Source organism: Phascolarctos cinereus, unplaced genomic scaffold (assembly GCF_003287225.1).
Source record: "Phascolarctos cinereus isolate Bilbo 61053 unplaced genomic scaffold, phaCin_HiC Scaffold_5;HRSCAF=322, whole genome shotgun sequence".
Taxonomy (NCBI): Eukaryota; Metazoa; Chordata; class Mammalia; order Diprotodontia; family Phascolarctidae; genus Phascolarctos; species Phascolarctos cinereus.
Window position 1 is genome coordinate 178,350,785 of NW_027555958.1, and position 21,761 is coordinate 178,372,545.

General features: G+C 36.4%; 1 protein-coding gene across 4 annotated transcripts in view; it reads right to left on the reverse strand.

Moving 5' to 3' along the window:
* ORC3 (origin recognition complex subunit 3) overlaps window positions 1–21,761 on the reverse strand; it is a 119,115-nt gene that overhangs the window by 92,710 nt on the left and 4,644 nt on the right. For all 4 annotated transcript variants that reach the window (XM_078155246.1, XM_078155245.1, XM_020976306.2 and 1 more), the window contains exons 2-4: window positions 14,253–14,307; window positions 10,429–10,526; window positions 2,631–2,775 (exon numbers count right to left, since the gene is read on the reverse strand). In XM_078155246.1, coding sequence (XP_078011372.1) covers window positions 2,631–2,775; window positions 10,429–10,526; window positions 14,253–14,307 — 298 coding nt within the window. The remainder of the gene's footprint in view (window positions 1–2,630; window positions 2,776–10,428; window positions 10,527–14,252; window positions 14,308–21,761) is intronic.

Here is a 21,761-nt window from a genome sequence, read left to right on the forward strand (position 1 = left end):
GAAAAAAAGGAGTTTCAATAAAATGGTAGGAGTGGAAGCTAGATTATAAGGGTCTAGAAAGAGACTGGGTAATGAGAAGCCAACTTTTTCAAGAAGAAAATGAGTAGGCAATTTTTTCAGGAAGTTTAGTAGTAAAGAGAAGGAAAAAGATGGCCCAGTAACTACATGGAATAGAAGGTTTAAAGGACTCTTGTCTTTAGGACTGGGGAGACTTGATCATTCTGGGCGCAGATGAAATGAAGCAAGTGGAAAGAGAAAAACTGAAGATGCACGAGAGGATCTAACCACTGAAAAGTGGTCCTGAATGAGATCCAGGGGATAGTAGGAGTTGACAAATCTGATGCAGAGAGTTGGGATAATTCTTCATCTGTGACTAGAAGGAATGAGGAAAGGGCTGGTGATGATACTAAGAAGTGTTGATAAACAGAAGAAGGAAGCTATGGTAACTAGAATGTTTTAAGTGAAGTAAGAGGCTTAGTCATCTGCTATCAGTGTGTGGGATGGAAGTGATGTTGGATGCTTGAGAACAGAGGAATTTGGAAGTTACTTGGGGAAAGAAATAGTCAACGATAGGGAAAGGGCAGGTGAAGTTCTTCAACATATAAGCTTGAGGTAGGCAAACTCAACTGTATTCAATGACTATCTCCCTGAACTCTGAATAGCCTGGGAGTAGAAGGAGAGAATTAGATAATGGTGACTATTTATTTACTTATTTATTTTTAAATGATGTTTTATTTTTTCCCCAATTACATGTTAAAACAATTTTTTAACTTTTTTTTTATTTAAGTTCTGGGTTCCATATTCTATCCCTCTCTCTCTCCCTTTCCTCCCTCCTCCCTGAGATGGTAAACAATTTGATATAGATTTACATGTGCAATCATATAAAACATTTCCATATTAGTCATACTGTACAAAAAGACTCAAGCTAAAAAAAGGAAGGAAGAGAAAGAGAGAGAAAATATGCTTCAATCTGTATTCAGACAATATCAGTTCTTTCTCTGGAGGTGGATAACATTTTTCATCATCAGTTCTTTAGGATTGTCTTGAATCACTGTATTGCTGAGAACAGCTAAGTGATTCACAATTGATCATCATATAATATTGTTATTACTACATACAATGTTCTCCTGATTCTGCTCACTTCACTTTCTATCAGTTCACGTAAGTCCTTCCATTATTCTGAAATCATCCTGCTTGTCATTTCTTATAGCACAATAATATTTCATCATAATCATATATAACAACTTGTTCAGCCATTCCCCAATTGATGGGCATCCTCTCAACTTCTTAGCTACCACAAAAAGAGCTGTTATAAATATTTTTGTACAAGTAGGTCCTTTCCCCTTTTTTTAAATGTCTTTGGTATATAGACCTAGCAGTGGTATTGCTAGATCAATGAAGTATGCAGTTTTATAGCCCTTTGGACATAATTCCAAATTGCTCTCCAGAACAGTTGGATCAGCTCACAACTCCACCAACAGTGCACCAATAGAGTCTCATTTTTCCCACTTTCCTTCCAACATCTATCATTTTCCTTTTTTGTCATATTAGCCAATCTGATACGTGTGAGGTGGTACCTCAGAATTATTTTAATTTGTATTTCTCTAACCAACAGTGATTTAGAGCATTTCTTCATATGACTATAGATAGCTTTGATTTCTTTGTCTGAAAACTGCCTGTTCATATCCTTTGACAATGACTGTGATTATTAAGGAACAAGGATTAGCAGATTAGGAATTTGGAAAGATCAAGAGGAGCCAAGAGATTCTAGGGTAGTATTTCATAAACATTAAAAAATTAGTAAGGCATTAAGAGGGATGACGTCTGGGGGATGGAGGTTAAACAAAGCCAGACAGGGGAGATAAACTGAGATAACAGGGTTAAGTCTAGGAACCAGAGGCCATGATAAGGATAAATAATAAATCAAATCATTTTATAGACAATTCATCCAAATCTTATTTCATGCAAACAAGATTAATACAGTCCAACCACCTGTTGTTGTAGCTGTTAGCTGTTTCAGTTGTGTCAGACTCTCCATGACCCCATTTGTGTTTTCTTGGCAGAGATAATGGAATGGTTTGCCATTTCCATCTCTAGCTAAATTTTACAGATGAGGAAACTGAGGCAAACAGGGTTAAGTGAGGTGCCCAGGGTCACACAACTATCTGAGTATCTGAGACTAAATATGTACTCAAGTCTGCCTGACTGCAAGCTCAGTGCTCTATCATCTTGCTGCCCTTAGTCCAACCATCACACTTCACTAAGATCAAAGAACTGAGGCACAGAGGAATCAAATTAAGATAAATTCAATAGAAGAACTGAAAAGAGAGTCCAGGAATCCAAGATACCTGTCATTCTATTCCACTAAGGTTGCTAACTAATTTCCACATTGTCAAACCTTTATTACAGATACTCATGAGGAAGTTTTTAAGGAAGAAACCATAACAAGTAAATTTTCTTGGCCTCCCTGGAAATTAACATGAACCTGAGTATTGTAAACTAATCTCACTTCAAATTCTTTTGATAGATTGCTCATGCAAACAGGTATCAAAGAGATAAACTGTGTATAAGGTTTCCATCACGCTTTTTTTTGTTCCTAAAATATATGCCAACAAATGAATTAGAAATACCTAGAACAATAGCAGCAGTTGGTATTTCTCTGGATTTTATTTGATAGTTCCAGTTTGTTGACTTCTTTTGAAACTCCAAGTGAGATTTTCCCAGAAATTCTATTAGATTGTCAAATAGATTTTTATTCAATTCCTCCTGTAGTTCCTAAAAAAATAAAAGGGGAAAAAAAAACTCAGTATTTTTCCAAGTACAAAGAACCTTTAGTAGTTCTGAAAGCTACCAAGTAAGCTGTCATGGGTTTCTTTCCAAGTAAGAATTCTGATTTCTTAGATAACTACCAACAGGAAATAGAATTTATTATGTTTATTTCTTCTTCCATTTCTGTCCTTAAGATTTATATGTAATCTTTATTGTGTTTATTTGCTTATAGAGAACAGCAGAAGCAGATTATCTGTTTAGAAATGTTTCTTGGAACACTACATAAATGCTCACTGTTATTATCGTTGGTGTTGGTAGCATTGTAGTTGCTCACTATATATGCTGATGAATCATCTATATGATTAAGCAAAGATATACTACATTTCTTTTATATTGTTTAGCTGATCAGCACAGAAAACTAGCAAAACAAAAAACCCACATCCCTACCCTCCAAAAATTAAATGCAGATCTCAAAGATGAAGTGGAAGAAAGAAAGTAACTTGGTGGTTACTTTCTGGCAGATTGTCCTCCTTTCTTAATAGTTCCCATTAGATTATGCCTTAAACAATATGGCAAGAAAAAAATAAGGGTTCTCATTTTTAAAAATTACCATTCTTGTTTTGACCTTAGATGAGTTAAAAAAAAAACAAAACTATGATTTTAGGGCAAAGTTGAAAAAAAAAAGAATTTTTTATCGTGTTGCTTTTTTGTATAATGATTTGACCTCTATCATACTTAGTTTTCCATTTTCTATTTCCAATTATGAGAAATTAAATGTGATTTACTCTAAGACTGAGAATTGACTCGTAGAATTCATTTCTGTAGTTATAAAAATATCTTTAACCCACAAGGATTAATAGGCTATCCAAATACTTATTATTTGTCAGAACCTGGTTCAACAAAACAGGGAAAGAAAGCCCCAAGGAATTCCTTTGGTTAAAGGTTAATGTTCACTTTTGAACTGGTTTTCTTGGTTTGCCAGTCCACTAATATGAACCAAAAGGGAAACGAAAAAGTAACTAGATAGTGTATTTTGATGAGAAATTAGTATGCAATTTTCTTTGGATTATCTTTCTCCCTCCAGGAAGATGAAAAGTTTCTCTATGTGAACTTGGCCAAGTAAGCAGGATAGCTCCATATCATCAAAACACAAGATGGGAACTGTCAGAAGGCAGACAGAAAAATATTGGTTTCAATCATTCTCTAATACAGTTAATAATCCAGGACCTCATTCATTTTAAAGGTTCCTACTAAGCATCTCAGAAAATAGGATATACAGAAAAATATTTTAAACCTAAGTTTTCATGTGCTTAATAAAAAACTTACTAGTAATAGGAGATTTGTGGAATGCATAATCTAAAAAACATATATAATCTAAAATAATTTATGTCTTCTGAATATTATAATACTATTTAAGAATACGTCTGTTAAGGGCTCCAAGAATTTACAAGCTCTCAAGTTAAATAACAAAAATCATGCTGTGAAGATATGATGCTAGATGACTGGGAATCCTGCCCAGTTTTAGCCTGTGGCATTTTTTCCTTCTATTCTGGAGACAGCCAACAAACATCACCTCTGACAACAATGCAAATTGCTAGCCTGAATTCAGCAATCTTCCATTCTCTTAAGACTGGTACCTGGCAACATTTTATCTTTCATTGGTGGAAAGCAGAAAGGAAAAGAATTAAGTGTTTTGGTATAAAAGGCCTTTTCTGAGACCTGAGCCCTCCCTGTAGTAAGTAAAAATTAATCTTCTTCAACTTCCATTGACCCATATATGAAAAATAGGATAAAACTATCAAATTAACTAAAAATGCAATATTCACTGTTCTATCTCCTATTCTCTTCCAACAATTTTAATTAGAGCTTAAAGACTTACTACAGTTAATTGAGATTTTATGGCACTTCGATTGTTTGGGTTTCAAATGGTACTATTTGTTATTAAATTTTTTTCATTCCATTAGGATCACAGATTTAGAGCTAAACTGGGTGTTAAGAGATCATCTAGTCCAACCCTTCATTTATTTTACACATGAAGAAACTAAAACTCAGAGGTATGAAGTTCCTTAATTAAAGTTTATAGACAATAAATAATAAGGCCAGAATTTGAGCTCAAGTCCTGTGATTACAAATTCAGTGCATTTTGACTGTACCACTGGGTGTTAGTTACCAATGCAAGTCAACACACATTAAGCATCTCTTAACACAACTTTACTGCCAAACAGTAATGTTCATTATTATACTTTTATCAACAAGTAATGACTGTAATGATAACAACAATAATACCAATAATAAGCAGAAACTCTATCATGTGGTTTGTATTGTCTCAAATCACACAGCTCCTTATTGGCAGGGTCAGGATAATAATACAAGTCTGCTGACTTGTAGAACTATTTCATGGTGCTACTTCATAGTTGATTGTGTCTATACTACATAAACCTGTAAGAATATATATGACATTGCTTAAGGGCACCCAATCTGAACAGTGTTCAGCCTTCACAGGAAGGGGTAAAATATGTATGGCACTCAACTTTTTTTTTTCTTTAAACAGTATTTTATTTTTCTCCTCAGTTACATGTCAAGAAAATTTTAGCATTCATTTTCACAAGATTTTAAGTTCTAAATTACTCTTCCTCTCCCTTTCTCTTCTGAAAATGGTAGGCAGTTTGTTTGCTATAGTGTATACATGTGCTATCAAGCAAAAATAATGCCATGTTAGTTACAGTTGTGAAAGAAGAACCAGATCAAAAGGGAAAAAAAAAACCCAAGAAAGAGTAATAAAGTAAAAAAAAAATGCCTCAATCTACATTCAGTCCACTAGTTCTTTATCTGGATATGGATAGCATTTTCCTTCATCAGTCCTTTGTACTTGGTCTTGGATCATTGTGTTACTGAGAAGAGCTGAGTCATTCATAGTTGATCACCACACAATGTTGTTCATGTTGTGTACAATGTTTTCCTGGTTCTGCTCATTTCACTTTGCATCAATTTGTACAAGTTTTTCCAGGATTTTCTGAAATCTACCTATTCATCATTTCTTATTGCACAATAGTGTTCTATTACATTCATATACCACAGCTTGTTCAGCCATTCCCCAATAGATGGGCATCCCCTCAATTTCCAATATTTTGCCACCACAAAAAGGGATGTTATAAACATTCTTGTACGTGGTCTTTTTCCCTTTTTTATGATTTCTTTAGGATACAGACCTAGTAGTGGTATTTAGCTAGTTCAAAGGGTATGCACAGTTTGGTTGCCCTTTGGGTACAGTTCTAAATTGCTTTCCAGACTGGCTGGATCACTTCACAACTCTACCAACAATGTATTAGTGTCCCAATTTTCCCACATCTTCTCCAGCATTTATAATTTTCCTTTTCTGTCATATTAGCCAACCTGACAGGTGTGAGGGGGTACCTCAGAGTTGTTTTAATTTGCATTTCTTCAATCAAAAGTGATTTAGAACACTTCTTCATATGCCTTTGGACAGCTCTGATTTCTTCATCTGAAAACTGCCTGTTCATATCCCTTGACCATTTATCAACTGAGGAATGACTTATTATAAATTTACTTAGTTCTCTATATATTTGAGAAATGAGGCCTTTCTCACAGACACTTGCTATAAAGATTGTTTCCCATCTTTCTGCTTTCCTTCTAATCTTGATTGCACTAGTTTTGCTTGTACAAAAGCTTTTTAACTTAATATAATCAAAATTATCTATTTTACATTTTGCAATGTTCTTCATCTCTTGTTTGATCATGAGTTCTTCCCCTTCCCATAGATCTGACAGGTAGACTATTCCTTGCTCTTCTAATTTGCTTATGGTATCATCCTTTATGTCTAAATCATGCCAAAAGTCTGTCATATCTAATTTTTTTTAATACTCTAATTACTTCTTTAGTTTCTTTCTTATTTATTTTTTGGTTGGATTTATCAAGTTCTGAGAGGGGATAGTTCAGATTCCCCACTAGTACAGTTTTGCTGTCTATTTCCTATTTCCTCCTATAACTCACTTAACTTCTCCTTTAAGAATCTGGATGCTATACCACTTGGTACATATATGTTTAGTACTGATATTGCTTCATTGTCTATGGTACCTTTTAGCAAGATGTAGTTTCCTTCCTTATCTCTTAGTTAGGTCTATTTTTGCTTTTACTTTGTCTGAGGTCAGGATTGCTACCCCTACTTTCTTTTTTTTTTTTACTTCAGCTGAAGAACGACAGATTTTGCTCCAACTCCTTATCTTTACTCTGTGTGTCTCTCTGCTTCAAGTGTGTTTCTTGTAAACAACATAGGAATATATTATAGGATTCTGGTTTTTGATCCACTCTGCTGTGTTCTTCCACTTTATGGAAGAGTTCATCCCATTCACATTCACAGTTATGATTACTACCTATGTATCTTCCTCCATCCTATATTTCTTCCTGTGTGTCCTTTCTCTCCTTTCACCGCTTCCCTCCTCACCAGTGTTTAGCTTTGGTCTACCACCTCCCATGGTCTGCCCTCTCTTCTGTCAGTCCCCACCCCTCCATCCCTTTTACTTGATCTCCTCCCCATTTACTTCCCTGTCTGGTAAGACAGATTTCTATATTTAACTGATTGTGTATATAATTCTCTCTTTGAGCTAAAACTGATGAGAGTAAGGTTCGAGTGAGGCTTATCACTCACCCTCCAGTCTTCCCCTCCACAGTACTAGGTCTTTCACGCCTCTTCACGTGAAATAATTTACCCCATTCTACCTCTCCCTTCCTTCTGCACACAGTATACTCCTCTTTCTCATCCCTTACTTTTTTTTTATGTCATTCCCTCAAATTCACCTTCTACTTGTACCCTTTGTCTATGTATATTCCTTCTAGCTGTACTATTAGTGATACAATTTTTAAGAATTACAAGTATCATCTTCCCATGTAGGGATGTAAATAGTTTAGCTCTATTCAATCCCTTATGCTTTCTTTTCCCTTTGTACTTATTTATGCTTCTCTTGAGTCATGATACTGGAGGTCAAATTTTTGGTTCAGTTCTGGTCTTCTCCTTATGAAAGTTTGAAATCCTTCTATTTCGTTGAATGATCTTTTTTTATGATGTATTATGCTTAATTTTGCTGGGTAAGTAATTCTTGGTTGTATTCCTAGCTCCTTTGCCTTCTAGAATATCATGTCCTCCGATCCTTTAATGCTGCAGCTGACAAATCTTGTGTAATCCTGATTGTAATTCCCCACTATCTGAATTGTTTCTTTCTGGCTACTCATCGTATTTTTTCCTTGCCCTGATAGTTCTGAAATTTGGCTGTAATGTTCCTTGAAGTTTTTATTTTGGAATATCTTTCCTGAGGTGATCAGTGGATTCTTTCAATGCCTATTCTCCCCTCTGGTTCCAGGACATCAGGAGAGTTTCCTTGATAATTTCTTGAAAGATGCTGTATAGGTCCTCCTTTTGATTATGGCTTTCAGGTCATCCAATGATTCTGATATTGTCTTTCCTGGATCTATTTTCCAAGTCAGTTGTTTTCCCATGAGGTATTTTACATTTTCTTCCATTTTTTTTCATTCTTTTGAATTTATTTGACTGATTCTTGATGTCTCAAAGAGTCATTAGCTTTCACTTCCCAATTCTCACTTTTAAGGTGTTGTTTTCCTCAATTAATTTTTCCATTTGGCCAACTGTATTCTTTAACGAGTTGTTTTTTTTTTTTTCTTCAGTGGATATTGTATCTCCTTTTCCATTTGGCCAATCCTACTTTTTAAGCAATTTTCTAAACTGTTGACTCTTTTTTTTATAATTCTCTTGCATCACTCTCATTTCTTTTCCCATTTTCTCTTCTATTTCTCATACGATTTTTAAGCTCCTTTTCAAGCTCTTTCCATGAGTTCTTTCTGGGTTTGAGACCACTTCCCATTTTTCTTTGGGGTTTTACCCATAGGTGTTTTGACATTGCTGTTCTCTTGTGAGTTTTTGTATTGGCCTTCCCTGTCACCATAATAACTTTCTATGGTCAGATTCTTTTTTGGTTTTTGTTCATCTTTTTTTTTTGGGGGGGGGAGCGGGAGTGTGTTTTCCTTTCTTTTAAATATGAGCTTGGCACCCAGGGTAGAAGGCGCACTGTCTCAGGCTTCTTGTGCCAGTGGCTGTAGGCCCTGGCTGTTTACCTGGTACTGTGCTGATGTTGTCCTGAGGCCCCCCCCAGGGGACCCTGGTGTCTGGTGCTGTACTGAGGGTTTGGAGTGGGAGGTAGCTGGTGCTGCTGGAGGCCTTAGAAGTCAGCTTACCTGGTGCTGAGCTGGGGTCCTAGTGGTAGTGTCTGGCATATGCTGAGGCCCAGTGAGGTGTTTCTGCATTTCCATGGGCCTAAACTGAAGCCTGTGAAGGTCTGGCTGCTGAAGGATGCCTGTTTGCTCAGGGCTATACTGAAGCACAAGGTGGTTCTCTGAGCTGGAGTCTGCTGGTTCCCCTGACTATGCTAAGATATGCTGGGGGGGAGGGGGGGGTCCCTGATGTTGGTGCTCGCCTACTCTACCACACTGGGGCTCAGGATCTCCTGCTGATTTGCTGAGGTAGGGCTTTCTGCTGGCTTGCTTGGGATGCTTCCTGTCCTGGAATGTACTCCCCCTTTACCTGAGTGAGACGGACTTTTTGCCAATTTTCCAAGCATCTTGGACTTAAAGATTATTTCACCCCTCTTTTTGCTGGTTCTGTTGTTCCAGGCTTTGTTTTGGGGTGCTATCTTATAGTTGTTTGGAAGTGAACATGGGAGAGTTACAGCAATTTACTGCTTACTCTGCCATCTTGGCTCCCAAAAGTACCCCCATCTTTTTTTATTTTTAAGGAGCCACTGTCTTAGTCAGTTCCAGGGAGTGAGTATCCATTTTCTGTGGAGAACTTTTCATAGAATGTCATAACCTTCTCCTTACCTTTTAATTCTATCTCAATTTAATTCAACAATTAAAGAAACATTTAAAACACAGTTGCTGTATGAATGTAAAGTAGATTAAAGTTAAATGATTTATTCACCTGAGAAGCACTATGCTTGATTGGTACTGAAAATAAAGATATGAAAAACAATGGCATCTCTGCCCTCAAAAAATTATAATCTAATAGTGAGATATGACATTTCTACAAACAAATATAATGTAAAATAGGACTTGTAGTAAGAGCAAAGGAGAAATCCACAAGAAATGTTTTAAGATAATTTGGGGAAGGTGATATTTACCAAATTCCTTCAATAATGTATACCATAGTTGCCAACTCATTATTTCCCGTATTATTTTCTTTTGGGAATTATGCAGATGGAAGATAGATCACTTCTAGTATAAATCTCCTCAAAAGCCTTGATCAGACTGTTGATACAATCCTGGGGAGTAGGCATAGGATGTATAAATAACAGCCATGCTTCAAAGCCTAGCAATAAGATTGTACATGGGGTACAATAAAAGTAAAATTACATATAAAGAGCTAGTCATAAAAGGTATTCAGTATGAACACAATCTAAAAGTTTGAAAGTTGTTATTGTTGGTAGTTGATGCGTGAGATTTTCTCATGAAAGATATACAAATTATACTTGATGATTCTGTCCTATTTCAAATATTTCATCAAGGAAGGGAAGGAAAGGACTAAACGTGATCTAAAATATTAAGCTAACTCTGAGTCATTATAATATTACCTACCTCAGCTTCAGATTTCATCTGTTGCCATAACAACTGACAAGTGTCAAAGCGTAGTTTGCTATCTTCAGAAAGACTTTTACCTTCATTGAAATAGTCAGCTGAGAACACAGAAAAGAAATAAGAACCTGTAATTTTTAATTTTTTTTCATATTAACTATGAAAAAACACTATGCAACGCCTTAAAAAAAAAACTTCTCTTGGTTTAAAACTAAAAATCACCCTAACTTGCAGAAGTGCAAGCTAAAATGTAAGTCATAAGACTTGTCAAAGAAAGTGGTTAACATCACACAGGAGAAAGGTATAAAATAAGGTCAAATCTTAACACATCTCAGGAATATTCATACGTGAAGATAAACACTTCCCCCAAAATATTAAGAAGTGGGCAAAAAAAATGTTCTTGGAAAATCATAAATCACAATATCTCAGAACCAGAGAAACCCTCACTAATCATCTAGTCTAACCCATACTTGAACCAAAATCCCTTCAACAATAGCCCTGCCATCTACTATGGCCGGCCATTCCATTCTGGAGCAGTTCTACTTGTTAGGAAGCTTAGGTGGCTTTGGCAATTAAGTTACAGAGTGGCCAGCTGGGCACAGGTTTGACATCAAACCCAATGACTGGGTGTAGCAATAAACTGATGACCTCTAATCTTTTCCATTCTCTAAAAATCAATATATGGTGAAAGTTAACTAGCTGTGTACTCTTGAACAAAAGAGATCTTTTGGTCTCAGTCCATAAAATAAATGCCTTTTAATTCTCAATGTCTCTGATCTTAAGAATCACAAAGGATCAATGTTGCTTGATACTTTTCTAAGCTGTCAAATAAGACCAATTTTTAAATGGTAAATCGCTACATGGCGTATGAAATGAGTTCAGATTTCTAAATTCACTTTTCAATGCTTCAGTTCTGTTTATTAGCTTAAAACAAGCTAGCTTGCCAAATGATAGCCCCAAAATGCCATCTTCAGTGTTTCTAATTTCATTTACCAGGAATGCCATGAAAAGAGATACATCAAACCTGGGATAAATATGACATAAATATCTTTGGAACAGCAAAACAAATTATGGCATATGAATGCAGTGGAATATTACTGGGACAAAAGAAATAATGAAACAAAAAGAGAAAGGTTTCAAAGTGAAATGAGCAGAATCAGAGGAACAATTTATATGATAACAACACTATAAAGACAAGTGACTTCGAAAGAAGTAGGCAACCTGACCAACCATGATTCTAGAGGACCAATGGTGAAACATACTACCCACCTCTTAAAAGAGTAGTGATAGATTCAATCCAAAATGAGACATAAATTTTTTTCATACAGCCAAGGCAGGAATTTATTTTGCTTGACTCTGCACATTTGCTATGTTTTTCTTCCCCTTCTTTTGCTGGGGATTTTGGAGATAGGAGGGGGAGGAAATAGATTTTTGTTCATTGAAATAAATTAAGAGAATAAACAATATCACTTTGGCTTTGCATAGTGTTCTATAGACTTCAAAGTACACACACATTATTTTACCTTGCAACAGCCCTATGAGATAGGTAGGGAAAATGAAGAAACTTAGACACAGTAGTTAAACTCCTTGTCCAAGACCACTGAAGGAAGAAATAGAGAAGCTAAAACTTTTGATGTCAAGTCCTATTCAATGTACAGTTCATGGTAACAGATAAACATGGACCAAGGTACATTATCTAATTCCACATAAATATGCAGTCCTAAAGAACTTCTGTTTTGTATATTTGTTGTTTTTTTAAACTGTAACATTTACAAAAGGATGGGGCCCACAATTATTAAATAAGAATGCAGCTATTTCCAATGCAGAAAACCCTAACAGTAGTGGGAAACAGTGAACTAATAAAGTACTGGCAAAATATTTAAGGTGACAAAACCACACACTTAAAAGAATTTTTGGATGAGCTCAATGATCCTTCTTCATACGTGGTTCTCACATCTAACCTTGCCTGCTGCTTCTCTGAATTCCCACTTTTGTCATTGCTGACCTGTATTTCTGAACCTGGAACATATCTCCTTCTCTGGCTCTGGCCTACTTCCCATCTGGTGATAATTAAGCATTGGCTCTCCCTGAAACAACCAAGCTCCTGGTGGTTTCTGACCCCTGCTAAGAAACTTGTCACAGTGGCTCCTGCTTCTGGCCCCACCCCTAGAGATTGGATCCAGGGACAACTGTACTGCTACTACTTTTATCTGGCAGTCCCGATACTGCAAAATTTATTTAAAAAAAAAAAGTTAAGTATAAATTGCTCATCTGTATCAGTAGAAGGAATTTTAGCACAGAAAGTTCTTCATGAAATCATGGGTCTGGACAAAAATAAAATTCATTGTATGCTATACAAACTGCTTTGTACATCATGAAACACTATGTAAATGTGGGTTATTTGGCAGATTTATTGTTACATAAACAAATCAATAACACTGATTATTGAATTTTAGCTAAAATCCTATAAAATGATTTTATATAATATACTTTATACAGCTAATAAAAAAAAGAAATTCTGTCACCATATATTGTTTACTTTTTTTCTTTTTTTGGTGAAGCAATTGGGGTTAAGTGATTTGCCCAGGAAACACAGCTAGTAAGTGCCAAGTGTCTGAGGCCACATTTGAACTCAGGTCCTCCTGACTCCAAGGAGGGAGCTCTATCCACTCACTGCACCACCTACCTACCTGTCCCATATCATTTACTTTCTTGAAAGTAGAAAAACAAAATAGAATACAAGTGTAAATTAAAAGTTTCTATTTCTAAAAACAATTTCTAACATTAAAGGATTTTATTTTTATTATTTACCAGTCCCTGAAAAAATGAATTATTTCTAATGTGTATTCACTGTTTACTATCTCAAGCTTATCTCTATGACTTTCCAATCTTTCAAGGAAAAAAAATAATTAAAAACTGAGACAGGGTACTCTAATTTGAGACCAATTAATAAAGCCCAAAAAGTCCTAAGTCACTTTTTTTCTTCTGTTACTGAGAAGTTCTAGTAGTATTTAGAGCAGGGATGAGGAACCTGTGGCCTCGAGGCTATAGGCTCCCCACCCCTGGTTTAGAGTCATGTCTTCTACTTTTTTTTTCCCCTACAGTGATCATTATTTTCTTCTCAAGCATCTGGTTATACATCAGCCTGACTTAGATTATAAGGAACAGGTCAAGAGTTGATCTCTTTGATCCTTGAGAAAAGTCCTATTCCACATTCAAATTATTACTTTTGTCTCATTTCAATAATTTCTTGACTAAGTGGGTCTTTTAAGTTCCTAACTATGTAGCTGAGACTATCTTTACTTTTGTATTTATATCCCTAGCACAGGAGTTGGCACATAGTGAACACTTAATAAATGCTTATTCATTCATTCATCCTAAATGAGGTAAAAGGTACACATGCTTCACTGCAAAATTATCGTTTCTATTCCATGGCAACTAGCAGCACTATCAGATAATAATACTTGATACTTTTTTGATTGATTGAAATTTGGTTTGCATGAGTAAAGTAAATCTATCTCAAAATAAATAGTTCTCTGCTGACACATAGAAAAAGTAAGCAGTCAGTATCTTTTTAAAAACTGAAAACATCCATTACAGGACATTTACTACATGTCTTGATTTTTGAAGGTCTATTTAGATTCTTCTTTAAGTCAAAGCCCCAAGAATTTATCTTCTCTATCTGACAGTCACCAAGGGAACAAAATTGGTAATGTATGCATGGGTAAATAAACCAACCTTGACGTGGGAATTACTAAACTGACCTAGCATTGGGGCTGAAAAGATTGACAGGTTCCTTAGATCAAAAAAACAAAGTATTAACTTACCTATTGGAAAAGAGACCTTCTTCCTCTTAAAATCTGGTTTAAACACAAAGCAACCCTATAGGAAAAAAGTGAGAAATTAATAAAATTCAAAGTATAAAAGTAACATATATATCTATATAGCTAAAGAATTTGATTAGCCAATTAAAAAACCACATATGGAAGCCAAAACCTTTTCTCTATATTTTAGAAAGAAAATATACTCTCTAATTATCCAATTTGTAGATCATCCATTGTCAATTTAAACTCTTTTACATAATACTTTGCTGTTTAATGCCGACCCATAATAAAAGACAGGGAAAATGAAAGAAATCTTGTTTCTTGTTAGGAATTCCTATAAAGGAGGAGGAGCAGCAGTATATAAACTATAAACCAAAATGAAGTTTGAGGTTTATTGCTAGATTTTTAAAAACTATAATGATTTCCTTCCTAAATTTAATTAATAAAAAGCAAATGCCACAACAATGAGATCAAAGGGAGAAAAAAATGGTGACGCCAAAAAAATTCTTGATGCCCTTTCAAAAAGACAGACATGGCACCAAAGGGCAATCTCAGTTTAGAATAAAATTGGGAAGAAGTTTGATACAGGGGACTTGTAGATTAGGAAGGCCTGGACTGGAATTCCACATCAGACATATACTCTGTGTGTGTATATGTAGGGGATCATTTGATCTTTCTGAACGTTAGTTTCAGAGGTGTTCTGGAGCAAGCTCAAACATTCTCTATTTGTTACATTTTAGGTTTGAATATACACCTCAGAAATCAACACATGCTACAAAAATCAGGGCTTAATTTATTGTTTTATTGGTGTCTAGAATTAAGATAGTGAGTGATGGTGAAAGTGCTAATAACGCATATTAAACTTAAAAGTGTGTCCTGGTTGCTAAAAATTTACCAGCATACCTTTGCACAGCTTCTTCATTTGCAAAATGAGAATAAAAACAGGACCTATCTCACAGTGCTAGTGTATAGATCAAATAAGATAATGTATATAAAGGGCTCTGTAAACTTTAAAATGTTATACTAAAGTGAGCTATTATTATTATTGATATAAACTCATTTTGAAAATCTTATTTTTCAAAAGTAAGAAGCAGTGAGGGGAAAAAGTATTTTGTGGAAAGTTTGGTGTGAGACCCAATTAAGTCAAACCATTCCAAAGACATTTAAAGACAAAACTGGAAGGAGAGATACACACACACACACACACACACACACACACACACAAAAAAAACTAAACAAAACTAAACTAAACCCTCTACCACCACCATTAAACAACAACAAAGACTGGTCAGGATTTCTATACCCCAAAATTTATTTCCTCAAGAGTGAAAATACTACAAATTGGACTAACATGTCAGTCTCCAATATGTTAACAGAGGAAAAAGAAATGGAAATAAAAGAAACAAAGACAGGAAAAACATCTGAATGAGGTCAAGTATGTATAAAAGGTATACACAGGAGAATAACCTTCCCCAAAGAAATTACTACACCTTACCTGTCCAAAGGAGGCAACACAGAGTTGTCCAGCAAACCTACCCTCCAATTTCCAGAAGGCTTCTTCCAGGAATGTGTACCACACCACCAATACCCCCTGGCTTTTACTGTCTTTAGAACATGTAGTTCCCTCTTTGAGAACTCCTTTACTGTCCTGCCTCTTCCTCTTCACAAGTATCATCTTTGAAGCAGAAGGTGTTCTCTAGGGAAGACTATATGAGTAAGCAGACCTTCCCTGCTAGAGGCCCAAGAACATCCTCTGGTCAGTAACTATGCTCAGCTCCCTGTGGACTTCTGATTTCCATAAGATCTGGATTTGGACACATAGTATTTAAATGCTTTTTCATTCATTCTGTCTGCTCACTTTTATAGGCTTAAGACCAAGTGTTGAGGTCAATAGCCTCAATCAAATCATACTTTTAAAAATTATTTATTTTTAGTTTTCAACACTCATTTCCATAAGATTTTGAGTTTAAGATTTTCTTCCCCTTTCTTCTCCTCTCCCCTTCACAAGACAGAGTGCAATCTGATATAGGCTCTATTTATACATTCATATTAAGCATATTTTCCCATTAGTCATGATGTAAAGAACAATTAGAACTAGTGGGAGGAACCATGAGAATGAAGTAATAAAACAAAACTACAAAGGAAAAGGAGAGCAAATACTACACTTCCATCTGCATTCAGACTCCACACTTTTTTCTCTGGATGTGGATAGCATTCTCCATTGTGAGTCTTTAGGAGTTGTCTTAGATCCTTGCATTGCTGAGAAGAGCCAAGCCTATCAAAGTCAGTCATCACACAATGTGCTGTTATTGTGCACAACGTTCTCCCCATTCTGCTCATTGCACTCAGCATCAGTTCACATAAGTCTTTCCAGGTTTTTCTGAAGTTTGCCTACTCATCATTTCTTACAGCACAATAGTATTCCATTTACATTCATATACCACAACTCCTTCAGCCATTCCCTAGTTGATGGGTCTCCTCAATTTCCAATTCTTTGCCACCACAAAAAGAGCTACTATAAATATTTTTGTACACGTGGATTCAAATCATCCTTAATGAGATATCAATAAGTACCCAAGCTAAGGGTATTTCCCATACTCTCTCAAGGGAATGTCCTCAATTATTTCAACATGATATTAAAGAGGATGTTCATGCTTTCCACTGGGAAAGTCTTAGAAGGCAGAACAAAGTTTTCATCATTTAACCTCATCAAGTTCAACTAATCACACATAAAACATTTCCATATACTATATTTCAATTGAAGAAAGCTTCCTTGGAAGGTAAAGCATGAAAAGTATCATAACACTCAGAAACACCCCCTCTCTGCTAAAAAAAAAAAAATAAATGAATAAATAAATGGGATTGAGAGACCTACAGACCCATATGCCTACTATCTGAACTCTATAAACTCCTTATGAAAATGATCTAAATATGCATCAATGATATGTTTAATGAAAATAGGAAGGAAGCTTTTGAGCTTTTGCAAATTACAGCATCCTCAAAAATGTGAGCAGTGCCAATAAGCCAAGATTACACTATTCTTACTCTTGATTATTTTTTAAAAGCATTTGCTTTCATAAAGTAAAATGTAGCCCTAAACACTCTTGTCCAACAGAGTGTTTCCCATGCATATATTAAAATCACATACTATCCCTTGATAAATGCAAAAGATATAATTTGTTCAAGAATCTTGACCGTCAATATCAAGTGAGGCATGAAACAGACATATAACTGCCAAAATTGTTCACTACTCTCATAAAAGATAGACAACAAATACAAATGAAGGAGGAATTCTTTATAGATGGTGACATCTTCCAATGCTTCTTGTGGAGGGCATTATGCTAATTGCCCCTAAACCCTGTCATCACCTGAGATTCATAATCCCCCAAAAGAACTGGCCTAATTACCCACACAGGAAAAAACAAGTAGATGAAGAATTAATATTATCTAGACTATATAATATGTAATTGAATGGAAAATTCATAGAAGAATTGATTCAAATGTGTAAAGACAGTCGCACGACAAAAAGCAGGATCTGGAAATGAGTAAGAGGAAGAAAGCATGATGGATTGCTTTTGGTAATCTGCACGGTGCTTTCATTGATCCCAAGCTGCGACTAGGCATAATATTCACTTTTTTCACTGTAGTACTGTCTGAATAATGTTATATAGCTGCAAATTATGGAAGAGTGCAATCTTTGAAGAATGACAATCCAGCCTGGTCAAAGATTTCTTTTTATCATTTCTTTTGCTATTTTTGAGGGGAATGCTGATGTGTTAGGGACTCTTGTAGCTTTTCATTCCTCCGTCTTCCTGAAAACCCTCTTTGTTAAATTTTCACCCAGTGATTCAGAATTTGTTCCTAGGATGCCCTGGAACAACCTACCTGTCTAGCTCCATTGCCTCCCTCATTTCAGAAATATCTTAGTCTCTTTGACTTTATTTGTCTTATGTGTACCCTTAGGCAACTATATATCTACTAGAGCATAATCTATATACAGCCAGCCAGGGTGTCTCTCTTCCATCAGACACACATTTCCTAAAAATCTCACACCTGCCACAAACTAAACCTCCTGAACTGATCAGAGGCAAACAGTTTCTTGTCCATGTCTAGTCTGGCTTTTGAACCTTACAGTCATTCTTCTAATTTTCCTCCTTTCTTATAAGTTCAATTTTTTTCTCCCACCCAAAATGGATTTTTACATGTAGTACATGAGATAGCTGGTGGAGAGTGAAAGCTAGACTTAGTAATTCTTTTCTTTTTTTTTATTTAAAAAAAAATTTTTTTTTTAGTTTTCAACATTCACTTCCACATGATTTTGAGTTCCAAATATTCTCCCCATGCCTCCTCTCCCCCTACCCGAATGCATTCTGATTACCCCTTCCCCCAATTTGCCCTGCCTTCTATCACCCCCTCCCTCCATTCCCTTCCCCTTCTCTTTTTCTGTAGGGTAAGACAGACTTCTATACCCCACTGCCTGTGTATCTCATTTCCCAGTTGCATGAAAAACCATTTTTAACATTCATTTTTAAAAGTCTGAGGTGCTAATTCTCTCCCTTCCTCCCTCCCCACCCACCCTCATTGAGAAGGCAAGCAATTCGATGTTATACATGTATAGTCATGCAAAACACTTCCATAAGTCATGTTGTAAAAGACTAATTATATTTCCCTCCATCCTATCCCACGCTCCATTAATTCTATCCTCAACTTGGACCCTGTCCCTCCTCAAAAGTGTTTGTTTCTGATACCCCCTGCCTGAATCTGTCCTTGTATTACACCCTCTCCTCTTATCCCTTCCCCCCTACTTTCCTGTAGGGTAAAATAGATTTCCATACCTAATTGAGTATGTATGTTATTCTCTCTTTAAGCCAAACACGATGAGAGTACGGTTCACTCATTCTCCCTCACCTTCCCCCTCTTCCCCTCCACTGTAAAAGCTTTTTTCTTGCCTTTTTTATGTGAGATTATTTACCCATTCTACCTCTCCCTTTCTCCTTCTCCCAGTACATTCCTCTCTCATCCCTTAATTTTATTTTTTTTAGACATCATCCCTTCATATTCAACTCACCCTATGCTTGCTATCTATCTATCTATCTATATGTTCCCTCCAACTACCCTAATAATGGGACAAGTCTCATGAATTACAAATATCATCTTTCCATGTAGAAATGTAAACAGTTCAACTTTAATAAATCCCTTATGATTCCTCTTTCCTGTTTACCTTTTCATGCTTCTCAAGTCTTATACTTGAAAGTCAATTTTTCTATTTAGCTCTGGCTTCTCAAAAATGCATTAAATTCCTCTATGTCATTGAATATTAATTTTCCCCCCCTCATTGATTACACTCAGTTTTGCTGGGTAGGTGATTCTCGGTTTTAATTCTAGCTCTTTTGACCTCCAGAACATCATATTTCAAGCCCTCTGATCCCTTAATGTAAAAGCTGCTAAATCTTGTGCTATCCTGATTGTGTTTCCAAGATTCTTGAATTGTTTCTTTCTGGATGCTTGCAATATTTTCTCCTTAATCTGGGAACTCTGTAATTTGTCTATAATATTCCTGGCAGTTTTCATTTTGAGATCTCTTTCAGGAGATGATCAGTGGATTCTTTCAATTTCTATTTTACCCTCTGATTCCAAAATATCAGGGCAGTTTTCCTCAATAATTTCTTGAAAGATGATGTCTAGGCTCTTTTTTTGATCATGTTTTCAGTTAGTCTATAAATTTTTAAATTATCTCTCTTGGATCTATTTTCCAGGTCAGTTGTTTTTTCCAGTGGCGTATTTCCCATTATCTTCTATTTTTTCATTCTTTTGGTATTGTTTTATAATTTCTTGATTTCTCATAGAGTCATTAGCTGCTATTTGCTCCATTCTAATTTTTAAGGAATTATTTTCTTCAGTGAGCTTTTGGACCGCCTTTTCCATTTGGCTAATTCTGCTTTTTAAAGCATTCTTCTTCTCATCGGCTTTTTTAGACCTCTTTTGCCATTTGGTGTAGTCTATTTTTTTTAAGGCAATTGGGGTTAAGTGACTTACCCAGGGTCACACAGCTAGTAAGTGTCAAGTGTTTGATCTGAGACTGGATTTGAACTCAGGTCCTCCTGACTTCAGGGCCAGTGCTTTATCCATTGCACCACCTAGCTGCCCCCTCTAGTCTGTTTTTCAAGGTGTTATTTTCTTTTGTATTTTTTGGGGTCTACTTTAGTAAGCTGTCGACTCATTTTTTCATGATTTTCTTGTATCACTCTCATTTCTCTTCCCAATTTTTCCTCTACTTCTCTTACTTGATTTTCAAAGTCCTTTTTGAGCTCTTCCATGGCCTGAGACCAATTCATATTTTTCTTGGAGGCTTTGAATGTAAGAGTTTGACTTTGTTGTCTTCTTCTGATTGTATGTTTTAATCTTCCTTGTCATCAAAGTAAGTTTCTATAGTCTGAGTTTCTTCCTGCTATTTCCTCATTTTCTCAGCCAATTACTTGACTTTTTAACTGTTTGTTAAGATAGGGCTCTGTTTCCAGTGTGTAGGGCATACTATTCCAAGCTTTAAGGGTTCTGTGCAGCTGTTTTCCAAGATACTTTTACGGACTTGTAAGTTTTCAGTTCTTCCAAGGGGTTATGATCTAAGGAGAGGTGTTTCTCCTCCCCTGGCCACAAGCACTCTTTTCTGCCCTGGAACTGTGAGGAGGGTTCCCTCTGCACTGCTGTCACAAGCTCTTCCAGTGCTCTTCCTTGCCCCAAAACTGCCACCCAACTCTGTGACCCAGATCCAGGTATGGACAAAGCAACAGTTTCCTGCCTTAGTACCAGAAAAGGGAGCCCTATAATGTCCTTCTAACCAGCTGTTCAATCCTCTTACTGTCTGTGGGCTGACAGCACGGGAAGCAGTTGCTGCCCTGGGGCTGTGCTAGCGCTGGACTACGTTCCTCTCTCACCCAGGTCTGACAGACCTTTCCTACTGACCTTCTAAATTGTCTCTGGCGTTTGTGGGTTGAGAAGTCGAGAAACCACCACAGCTGCCAGTGATTCAGTCCCTGGAGGCCTGCTCAGGGTTTGCTGGGGCCCCGTCTGTGCTTGCGCTGCTTGTGCTGCACTGCGCTCCTCTATCAGCCTGGTGCAACAGACCTTTCCTGTCGACCTTCCTGGTTGTCTTGGGCTGGAAATTTGTTTAATTGTCTTTTTCTGGGTTAGAATCATTTTTCACAGGTATTTGGAAGGCTTTGGGGGAAAGCTCAAGCAAGTCCCAGGTTTTACTCTACCATCTTGGCTCCACCCCAGATCTAGCATTTTCACAGAACTTCAGAGCTGGGAGTTTACTGAATCTTTGCACCTGAAGAGTAATTATCACGCCAACATCATGGACTTATAGTTACACAGACTTCACCTGAAGACTTCCAGTGAAGGAGAACCTACTACCTCAGCAAGGCAGCATATTCCGCTTTTGGAGGGATCTAATCACTAGGAAGTTTTCCCTACACTGGACTGAAATTGACCTCTCCAGGACGTCTGTCGTCT